Genomic DNA, 12,337 nt, shown 5'->3' on the forward strand with positions numbered 1-12,337 from the left:
GGTGTGGGCAAAAATCTACTCAGACCACCATTAACTTTTCCTCATGTTACTCAATTTTTAATAAATTATAATGTTTTTACAAAAATCAACACTTTAGCGTTTGTTTTAATATAATGCGAAATTAATTACGATCAATACCATGTTTACTGTGACTGATTATTCAGTTCGCCAAAATAGTTCAATTTAAAAGGGCGTTTATTTTTTTAATATTCTGGTGGAAAAGTTTCAAGTTGGAAACTTTTTTTAAATGTTTAGGTAGTTGGAGAAAAAAACACGAAGATTCAAACGGCTAAATAATTATGTATTGAGAGAAATAATAACGACATACAACTTAAAAAGTTACTTTTTAAAACAATAGTAGTGTAGACTTGATATCATAAAATGCACTGAAAATGGTGAAAATCAATTATTTCAATACAAACATGTTAGAGAATATTATGATAAATATTTATGGATCAATCTAATTATACAACTAGCGTTTCGTTATTCTTTGGAACAAGCAACTCTTTACATTAAAATTATTATTAAAAATCGCACATTAAATAATAGTCTAAAAGCTATAAAAATCTAAAATTGCAAAATAAAGCACCTACAAAAGCTAAAAAACTCTATAATAATTCATTGATATAACACTGTTTAATATCAAATACAGTAATAAACTCGATATATTTTTGTCTTTCTCCGTCAGTCGAATTATGAAATTATGATTGTGGATAATATTTTGTTTTATTATTTCCTACATTTTTTTCATTTCTTGAATAATTTGAAAAATCTGTAATATCTCAATTCCTTGAAATAATGTTGAAATTAAATTTTAGTTTAGGTAATTCTGAGTTGAAAAATTCAATTAATATTACATTGACAATATATCAAATTTATATACAAAAATAAGTTAATTCAATTACGGTAATTATTATAATATCATGGCAGTGTTCTTTAAGGCTAATCGCACACCTAGCTAGTCTAGAGGTAGATAAAACATTCATTGAGATATGTAAACTTTGAGACAAACAATGAGAAAAACTTTGATTATCGTGTCTAACTAACTGGTGTGCGCTTGGCCCAAACGAATTAATATTACTATTAGTTATCTAATAAGTTGACTTAATAAACAAAATAATTGCTGGGTAATCTTTGGATGGTCATTTCAATATCAAGCTAACACATTTACTCATAACTCATAATACATTAGATGGCACTAAACAAAAGTTTAAATAAAAATAGTAAATGATTTGAGCAATTTAATTTCATTGAATAAGAGTTGATATTGTGGAATTTCTCCCTAATTATTCAAGTCATGATGTGACGAAAATAAAACTGTGTTTTTTAATTTTTTTTTCAAATGAAAATACTGTTAATAGTCCAGGCAATGAATGCTCAAAAATAGGTATAGAGGGAAAAGTTTGGAACACAATTTTTGACCTCACAGTTCTGTTTAGGGTAGTGAGGAGGTAAACATATCAAAAGTCCCCACCCCTACCTCCTGTGCTAATGGGGTGGGGGTGGTTCAAAGGTACCATTTTTTTGGTTTCTCGCATAATTATAACTCGAAAATTATGCATTTTACAGACATGACTATTCTTTAAGAAATTAAAGCATAAGTAATGTCCTACAATGTTGATCTAACAACATTTTCTATATCTCTTTCACTTTTCGAGATATCCGCTCTATAAGATGTGACATTTTTGAAAAAACACATTTTCCTTCAATTTTTTTGCTATTTTTGCTCTTATAACTTTTTGAATATAGATGGGAAAAATCCATGCTGATTATGAGCTTTTAGAGCATCAAATTCTCTTCAATTTGATATATAATGTCACAAGTTTACGCACATCCCCACGACTGTTGCAGCAGCTTCAGTGTTGAGTGTGATATCTTCAGTTATGCAAAAATAGACCAATTGACAAAGGAATTTCGAGAGAATGTTTTTAACACAATTTTTTACTTTGCAGCTTTGTTGGCGCCAGTTAGGGGATGAATATATCAAAAGTCCCCATTTCTACCCCTTGTGCTAAAGGGATGAGAGTGGTTTAAAAGTTGCATTTTTCAATGTTTTGCTTACATGCTCATATCTTGAGAAAAATGCGTTCAACCGACATGACTAACTATTCGGAAATGAAGCTTGATAAATTCTCTACAATATTTGTTTAGTGGTGATTTGTGATATCTCCAACAGTTTTCGAGATATTGAATCTGCTATAACAATAGAAGGAAAACATTGAGTAGTGAAATAATACATCAAATTGAAGAGAAAACAAAGCTCTACAAATCAACGGTGTGCATTCATTTATACAATGCATTGTTGAAGAGTTGTAGGCCCTTAAACATCAAGAAATAGGATTAAAAGCTGTTATATTACAATTTTACACTTTTAAGAGCGTATATCTCGCTTGAGAATTATCCATCGGTAACTTGTGATGGCAAGCTTAGTCATTGTAACACTTTCAGTGTTAATTATGAACTTCATATTGTTCAAATGATGAACATTCATGGTAACTTTATGGGGTCACTTTATTCCAGTCTTATACTGATTGATGGTATGGAACCAACCTAAAGTCTGAGACTCATGTGGTAATTACATCATAGATGAATAGGCCTACTCTTAAATACTATTTTTTCATAATGAAAAATCTCTCAATTAATCAGATATGTACTCATAAATAGTATACAAGAACGAATAATACTTTTGATAAGATTTTGTATGTTGATATTTTTAATTATCAAGTAATTTAGATCAAACACCTCTATCCTCGCCTATCAATTAAATTTAGCAATAAATGACAGTGAGTATAGTGATCAACACAATATGTGTTTCATATATAATTTCGGATTTGAGATGAAAGAATTGCTATTAAGATTTAGTGTGAGATCATCAAAATTATGCCAGTAGAGGGTTTTCTTTGGTATTATTGAGATCACTCAAATTCTCAATAAGAGGACAAAAGCTTCATGTTTCTTGATAATTAGTTTAATTTATAATTTTAAAATGTGCTTCCTTTTTTTCTTCGACAGTATTACAAAGTTTTCTAGCTAGAAATTACTATTCTAAAATAGATACTCACTGCTTTGGTCAGAATTAAATGTAGAAGATTATAGCAACACTGTGCCATTGAACACGAGAGGGCCTAGATTAAAAACTTGTAAGCCAAGTATGTTAAACTGTAAGCTGATTCAAATAAAACATGATCAACACTTTAACAGTAGTTCAAGTCTGATACCTGTAGAATACTTACAAGATCTATGATAAGATATCATGTTTGCAATACAAGTTATCAACTAAACTCGCCTAGTTCCATAATTGAAATCAGAAGTCAATGAAAACCAATAGACTCGACATTTAGATGTTAATGTAATATTAAAATGTGTGATGGAAAATATTCTAAGACATGTTGAATGAGGTTAATCGAATAATTACTGATAACTGAAGTTGGGTTGCAGTTACACCAACTGAGATTAATAATGTTAATCAGGGATCTTTGCTCTGATAAGTACTAATATTATAATAAGCTGATTCAAGATAGATGATGATGGTTCTTACGCACGTAATTCTAAAATAAGCGGAAAAATAGGAACTAAAATACGCAGCAAGACTGAAAGACAGTCAACGTCATAATACAAGCTACATATCAAAATAACTGTATCTCTGTCCTGAGTGCAACTCAGCTTTCCAATCGCTCACCATTAGATTGAAAATTCAATTAGCATTTATCTATTTTCATAGTACAATAATTTATCTCTTGAAGTACTACATTATTTCACCTGGAACTGTTGTTCTTCTTTGATCAATGATTAATACTTCAATAACCGTCACCTTCAATATTCACACTAATATCGAAACTAGTAAACCACATGCCTACCCCGTGAATGCTAAGATTATTACTAGATGAAGTGAGTAATGAAAGATATTACGAAAGACTAGCGACCATGACCATGAAGACATACCAGCACACATACATCCAAATCAAGTGAAGCCTAAATATTAAGATTTTATAACTACTAAATAAAGTTGATAATTTATAGAAAATAAATTCACACTAATCAAGAAGTGAGGTTTCGTGAACCTTCCTACCTTGTGTCACAACCTACCTCGCTTCAACGATTATTAGAAATGAAGGACCATACCCATAAGTTTCAAAGCCGGAAGAACGGCTCTATTGCCAAACAACTGAGTACCAGATTGTTTGATTTTATTATTTGCTGTGCCAGGTCTCTATACAGACCTATTGCACAAAAACAGTATTACAAAATAAATATTCAGATAGTTGGCGCAAGATAGATAATACACAATAGCTTCATAAAAACCAGAGTATTACTACAGTGAGATTCCCTCAAACTGTCAACATTGGTAGAATGGGAAGCATTGATATAATTTATATGGAATGCACACTTTGAAGTGAATCTCAATAAAGTACTGGTAAAGTATCTGCAATGCAACAAAGTCGTGCTTTCAAGTGGACAACGTTCACAGATACGGTTCTGAAAGATTTATGATTGTAAAAAAAATCTCAAAATCAAGTATTTGCGATTTGAAAAAGTCGTGCTTTCGAGTAAACAAAGTTCATAGATACGGCTCTGAACGAATTATGAATGTAGAAGAAAAGTGAAATTTGCTATGCATCAGTGCTAGGTACCTTGAGAGTTGCATAGTTATTACTAAATGAAGTGATGAAAAATACTATTGACCCTTGTCATGAGGTGAGTTCGCGCATCAGATCCTCGGTGGAACGCTTCTCCTGTCGAAACTTTTCCATGTACTCTTTGGGTACAGTCCATTCCAAAAGTATTTCGACATTGTTTTTGAGACGCTCGAGCGGCAGAAGAGTGTCGTCGAGACAGGGTTGCCGCCCCGAGCTCTTGATGGACTCGCAGAGGACATCGTCGATGAGCTTCTTGCCGTAGCCGAAGGAGGTGAGGCGGGCGGGGGTGGAGATTTTCTGCAGGAGGATGGCGAGCAGGATGCGGAGTTGCTCGAGGGAGGTGGGCGTGGGCTGGGAGTGGTGAGGGCGGAGGGAGGCGTCGGCTTGGCACTCACGCTCGTGGTCGAGCAGCTCACTCTTTGTCTTGAAGAAGTGTTGACACGGCTTGCACAGGTAGGGCTTGTCGGTCTTGTGGATGGCGAGCATGTGCTTCTTGAGGTGTGGCAGCTGGCTGAATGCGCGGTCGGCGCACATGAGGCACTTGAATGGCTTTTCGCCCGTGTGTCGGTGGATGTGCATTTTGAGCGCCGTCGAGTGCGCGAACGCCATGTGGCAGATCTGGCAGCGGTACGGCCGGATGCCGCTGTGTGTGCGCTCGTGCACTGTCAGCTGCGATTTCTGCACAAACCTACAAATACAACAAAACAAAAACACCATTAAAATACTTTATACCAGTACAATATTCATTTTATTCATCTAAAATGAATTCAAAATAGTACTAACACTACTGTTTGAGGTAACTTATTGAAAATGGGAAATTGTTGGTACTTGTTGCTTTTAAATGTATTTTAGGAGCGTATTTATGGAGTTACAAAAGTACAGTTTCTTCTTGTTAAATGTAGGTCTCCTCCTGTTGTTGGAACTTGGCTTTATTTTTCTTCATGTACACCATGTTGCAGAATATATACATAGATAATAGAGTCATTTCTTGGAGCTTTGTGAAGACTTGCCTATAAGTTCCATTATTTCTCAGACCAGCAATACATCTCATAGTTTTTTCTGCTAAATAAAGAACGTCTCACAGTACCACTGCAATTACCCCACAAGCAAAGTCCATAGTTAATAACACAATGATACCAGCCAGAATATTGTCATTAAAAAACAAAACCTAACATTTCCCTAACCTAACTAGTCTAATCACTAATCCCTATCAAGTGTTAGGGTGGGTGTCATTCATATTGTCTGGTATTTCAAATGTGCAAGTATTTTCAACTATCCTTTATTTTTGTGATAACTATATGAAATTGAAAGATTTATGTCGTCAATTCATATTTGTATCAAATTAATGAACAGTCTTCCTCCAGATTTCCTTAAATAAAATTGAAATGAATAACGGAAAAGGTGAAAAAATTGACAAATATATAAGTTACTTGAATATAAGCTTAGTGAACTCCTGTTTCAATAGTCTCCATAGTTTTGAATCAAAATATCTCGAGCTACTTGCTTACGATTAAAAACAGTTTGCACCTATTTGATTGCTTGAGTAACTTATCATCAATTGATTTGATTGTTCTGTTGGTTTAGTTTTGTAGTACTCCTTTTCATTTCTCTTTGTTTTCAGTTATTCAGTTAATTTGTTCATAGTATCATAGTAGTACAGTAGAGTAAATAAATATTTTAGTCATAGTTGGTAATTACAAAACTACTATTAAATTAAGTGAACTTTGTTGTTCAACTAGTCTAATGCTAGTTTTACATTCGTATCTTGCTTTCTTCTTTATATACTATATACTATACTATATTTCACCTCATCTCTGGAAAGTTTCTACTTCTATTTGTTTGTAAGAACGTTAACTATAATTATCAACTCGTTTGTAATTTTCTTTGTGTTTTTTTCATGATCTTTTCTTAAGGAATACCTGCGCACAGGTTTTAAACCTATAATCATTTCCATCAAATATTACCCGTAATTATTTATAATAGACATAGTAATTATTCTGGCAGCAATGTTACTTTCTTTTCAATAGCCTATAGATATATACCTACATTTAACATCAACTTTTAATAAGCATGCTAATGCAATAAGTAAGTTACATTATTGTTTTTATTACTTTCCTTGCCCTATTACCATAGGTAAGGAAAGTATTGCTTTTCGAAAAATAAGGTACCCCAATTTCTAAATTTATATACGTTTCAAGGTCCCCTGAGTTCAAAAAAGTGGTTTTTGGGTATTGGTATATATATATATATATATATATATATATATATATATATATATATATATATATGTGTGTGTGTGTGTGTGGTGTGTGTGTGTGTGGTGTGTGTGTGTGTGTGTGTGTGTGTGTGTGTGTGTGTGTCTGTATACACGATATCTCATCTCCCAATTAACGGAATGACTTGAAATTTGGAACTTAAGGTCCTCACAATATAAGGATCCGACACGAACAATTTCGATTCAATGCAATCCAAGATGGCGGAGAAAATGGCGAAAATGTTATCAAAAACAAGGTTTTTCGCGATTTTCTCGAAAACGGCTCCAACGATTTTGATCAAATTTATACCTGAAATAGTCATTGATAAGCTCTATCAACTGCCACATGTCCCATATCTGTAAAAATTCCAGGAGCTCCGCCCCATCTATGCAAAGTTTGATTTTAGATTCCCAATTATCAGGCTTCAGATACAATTTAAACGAACTTTTCCAAGTGGAAAAGATCAAGCATGAAAATCTCTACAAGTAATGTTCAGTAACATTTTCACCTAAAATTTAAAATAAGCTCGAAATTCCAGAAAATGTTATTATTTCAATTACAAACTGTTGATCCTATTGAATCATTCATTATGAAGAGATAGCAGACTTCGTGTGTTTCTAGCGTTATTGTACTGTCACCAGCTGGCTTCGATCTTTGAATAGTAGACTTGAGATGCGCGCGCCACACCAGATTTTTTTCTTTGTAATGTTTTTGGAAATAAATTTCATTTCATCTTTGGATTTTTTTTTCACATCCGTTATTAGTGCGCCTCTAGAAGGCCAGCAGAACAAACCTACCAAATTTAAACGTATTTAAAAGATTTTTAGTTCTGTTATTCTGATTACTAATGAGTTTGTAAGTGAGTGAATGAATCATTGCCTTTTCGCTTTTATATAATACAGAAGATTATTTCGAACAAGAATGAACAGTTGCGTATTACTTCAGATACCTACATCGGAATCAGCTATCCTCTATTCGCTATGAGCATGTGGGTGAAGAGGATTTTTAAAAAAATGTCGGGAGCGCCCGTGGCTGGAATTTTCTTCAATTTCTCTCTTCTCTAATTAATTTCCTCTAATTATTCATCAATTTGGCCAAAATTTAACACTGGGATGTTGAATTGAAAACACAAAATAGTTGCTTATGTAAAAATAACACTTTGTGCCGGTTAAATTTCAATCATGATTAATTCCACGAGAACCTATCAGAGAAGCCGTCTTATCAAAAAGGCCTTCTCTGATTGGTTCTCGTGAAATTATTCACGGTTAAGATTTAACCGGCTTTTGTGCAACTGGGCCTAACATTAGTAAGGCCTTTTTTTTTCAATCCCTTATTACCCAAAAAATTGCTTTGATGAAGAAAATAAATTGTAGCTTTCAATAAAAATCGAAGATTATTGTATGCATAACCGTTAAGTAGATTCAATTAAAACTTTTAGAATTCCTTAAGAATAACATCAATTTTGTTTCGACTAATGTTGACAGATTGGAGCGAGTCTGATTATAATATGTTTACATAAAATCAAATGACGACACACATCTCTATTGGAATTTCCATCATTCATGACATTTCGAGTCTCTTAACAGAGCTGTTGTAAATAATCTGATTTGAGATTGAAATATTATTGACGAATCGCCAATCAATAAGGCTTCTGATGAGTCTCGTGGTAGGTTGGGTCGTAAAGCCAACCTAACTTGAGTGGACTGTATGGTGTGAGAAACATAATTTGATAAAAGAACTAACACTTGTCTAGTTCTTGCACCACAGACCCAACAAAATGCCAAATTGAAATTACAACTGTTATACAAATTGTAATCAACTCTGGAAGCTATAATGTTTGTAAAGAATTGTAATTAGAAACCTGAAAAATGTAATAGTTCTAAGTTGATACCTGTGATAATGATTTTTCTAAATAAAGACAAAGTTGTACAGAAACAATGACCGATTTTATTTTGCCTTTTTGACATAGGCTTAGAATAGTTCATAAACGAAAAAGGTTTACTGATGATGGAGATATAAAAAAGGGCTAATACAATAATACAAATACTTGTAGAAAATTCAAAGGTGTCAATAGTCAATAAGTCAATGGATATTACAAAACATTTGTAAAAATCTGAATATAAGAATGTAAGAATACAATAATGATTATGGATAAGTTTTCAATGTGAATTAATATATAATTTAAATATAGATAAATGTAACTTGAATAATTTGGTTTCTACCAATAACTGAATTGAGAAATTTAATAGTCCTGAATTGATATATTTATGAAGTCAATAATTCAATAGGTAAGCAATTGTCAGTGAATTCACTTTCACTAATTCTTAAGATTATTCCTGAAAAAATGAGTAACAAAAAGGCTAGAAATATTGCACAGTATTGATGATTAGAATCAACCATGGATCATCAATAAATTCATAATAATTCTCGACGAATCATAACAATATTTCGTATGACGTGGGAGTACACCAGAAGCAACTTGGCTAATGTGTAGAACAGAGCAAAGACAGCTGTGCTGTCTGAATTAAAATGATTGATAATTAATGTGAAAACGTTGAAAGTTCCTAGAATCATACATATACAGAATTACTAAATGTGACTTCAAATACTTGAAGTGGCAAAATTGTTGCACAACAGGCTTTCCAATGTTGTGGTAAAAGGAGAAAGAGACTCATAAAAAAGGGTGAGTAGAAGTTTCAATGTAACAAATAAGTAGCAATTAAAAACAGAATTAAAATATAAATATTAGAAATACCTCTGTGAAAAATGGACCAAAGAATAAGTCTAAAAATATTGAAAGTGACAAAAAACTCATCTGATAAGCAATCATTGCAAGTCAGGCCATCTAACTTGTTCCCGGGAGGGCGCGTGAGACACACACCAGTGACTCGGACCTGGACATGCGGCAGGGCACCTTGGATGCAATCAGTGAGAGAAGGGGAGACCAATGAGAAGGACACCAAAGACCGATGAAGCAGAACTCCGACGACCGATGAGATGAGCTCCGTCGACCGAAGAGAAGAGCACCGAAGACCGATGAATGACCTCAGAGCGGATAGACAGGATCCAGGGTGGACCGACACACGAAATTTGTAATTGTAGGTTGGAATGGCACGGTGCCAGAGTTCAGAACATTTGCAAAATGTGAGGTAGTGGTTGCAGTTAGCACAAACTGGAATTGTCCATCACGACGGTGAAAATAATTTGAATTGATTTGATACAGTTCATTTGACAGAGTTGAAAACAATTTGATAAAGAAAGTTCTGAGCACATTTGATAAGCCAGATCACTGGATGCACACAGAAATTGCACACGGGCGAGAACAGAGTTCATGAAAACTTGAGTTTGGCAGCAAGGCTACTTTTCTGATTGGTTGAGAACTGAACTGGGTTAGTACCCACAAGATCTAGAATCTTGAAAATAGTAGAGTGGCGGATCTTCAATCCTGATGCTGAGTGCGGCGGACACGGTGTCATGATGCAGAGAGATAGTATTGTGGCCTACAAGTCACTGTGACTTGTAACCGAACCAATCAGACAAAGTGCCAAGAGAGAAAATTGAGAGAGAATTGAACTTACATTTAAATACTCACAAATACAATTTATTAGTGTTCATAATAATTTATGACGGCAGAAAACATTTGAATTTTGATGATAGAATTAAAATGATTGATAATGACTAGGAGAACTTTGATAACACTTTAAAACATTAATTTTATGTGAAAAGATAAAATTGCTACATATTTGAAGAAATGAAAAGCGATGCCCGAACAGGCAACTTGGCTTGGGAAACGTCTATCGATCGTGCTAACGTAGCCAAGATCAAAGTATTGAAAATAAAAATGACACAGAACCAATGCAAAATGGCTCGAATAATTGCAGAATATGACAAAAACTGCAATATAAATTACTAGAACAATGAAATGAATAAAATACACCAGAAAATCACATCTAAAATATACAAAATTAGAATTAGGCAAAGTGTGTGAATGACAAGCTTGCACTAACAAACAACTAGCGTCAGAGCGGACAACTTACGAACTAAAGGAGCTTGACGCCAGAATACAAAGACCAAGTCTGTATGACTTGAGTTTTTACAGCTTCAATACATAACATTGGTGTCTAGAGACTCTACTCACAGCCAATAGAAAACAGTGGCAAGTTGTCCTATCTATTCCACTCACATTAGACATGCGGCTTCTCCTCCATGTGAATGCATTGCTTGTTAATAGCTTGAACATACCTCATAGAGCATTAGGAGTAGGCATGCGGCTTCTTATCCATGTAGTTTAGTTAGTTTAGTTTAATTTTCGTCATGTAACAGTACATAATCAAGCAAAGCTTGGTAGTATATGACACGTCAAAAAGTATTGAGTACAATACTCAAAAAAAGTAATCATAAAATAGAGAAAAAAAGAAGAAAATCAGAACATACAAAGTAGTTGAAAATATATGCCAGCAAAAAATACCTACACGCGCCAACAGTTGAAGCTTTCCTCTACACTGTACGGAGATGCATCGACCAATTTAGCTTTTATTGCATTCTTAAACCTTTTTGGGCACTCAATACATTTTATTTCAATAGGAAGAGAGTTATAAGCTCTTTATCCGCTATAATGTGGCCCTTTCTCTAAGCTTGCGGTTCTGTGTTGCGGGTACTGAAGATGAACTATCTGGTTTCTAGTATTGTAACTATGATGGATATGACTCTCTCTCTTAATATCTTCTCGTTTTTCTTCGTCATAGTTGCAATTTCGAGGAAGTACAGTGTAGGAACTGTTAAAATGAAATGAATAAAAGAGTCTTCTGAAAGAGTTTTTACAAGATTCATAAGGCTTCAAGTTGTCGACAATTCTGAGGGCTTTTTTTTGCTTTTTGAAGACAGAATTGAGATTATTTTTTCCACTACCCCAAAACATTATGCTATATTGAATCATCGACATTAAATAGCCATGGAAGACATTCAATAGTGTTTTTGTTCCAACGATATTCTTCAGTACTTTCAAAGAGAAGCAGACACTTGAGAGTTTGTTCAGAATGTGATCCACTTGATCATTCCACTTGAGACAGTTTCTGATTCTGACTCCTAAAAAGCAGACTTCATCCTGAACAATCTCATCCATCTTTTGGCTGATTGTGTCATTCAACTTACTGGTCTCAGTCAACTTGAAATCCAATAATTTAGTTTTGTTTATATTCAAACAAAGACCATTAGCCTGAAACCAGATGTTCATTTGATCAATAGTCTCTTCAGTACTCTGGACAACTTCTTCCCACGTTCCAGTCACAATACTTGTGGTATCATCCGCAAAAAGAAAGACATTGGATGTGATATTGTCTGGAAGGTCATTCACATAAATTATGAATAACAAAGGGCCAAGAATAGATCCCTGTGGTACACCGCAGGGTATATTTCTCCATTCTGAAAAATAGCTTATCCCATTGT

At 33.9% G+C, this 12,337-nt stretch overlaps 1 protein-coding gene across 1 annotated transcript in view; it reads right to left on the reverse strand.

Annotated features, from left to right (window-relative positions):
- Positions 1–280: 280 nt before the first annotated feature.
- The window catches only part of LOC111046957 (zinc finger protein OZF), a 55,254-nt gene continuing 43,197 nt past the window's right edge, over positions 281–12,337 (reverse strand). Inside the window, exon 4 of the mRNA XM_022332612.2 lies at positions 281–5,325. Coding sequence (XP_022188304.1) covers positions 4,689–5,325 — 637 coding nt within the window. The 3' untranslated portion in view covers positions 281–4,688. The remainder of the gene's footprint in view (positions 5,326–12,337) is intronic.

The sequence above is a fragment of the Nilaparvata lugens genome, chromosome 5 (genome assembly GCF_014356525.2).
Source record: "Nilaparvata lugens isolate BPH chromosome 5, ASM1435652v1, whole genome shotgun sequence".
NCBI lineage: Eukaryota > Metazoa > Arthropoda > Insecta > Hemiptera > Delphacidae > Nilaparvata > Nilaparvata lugens.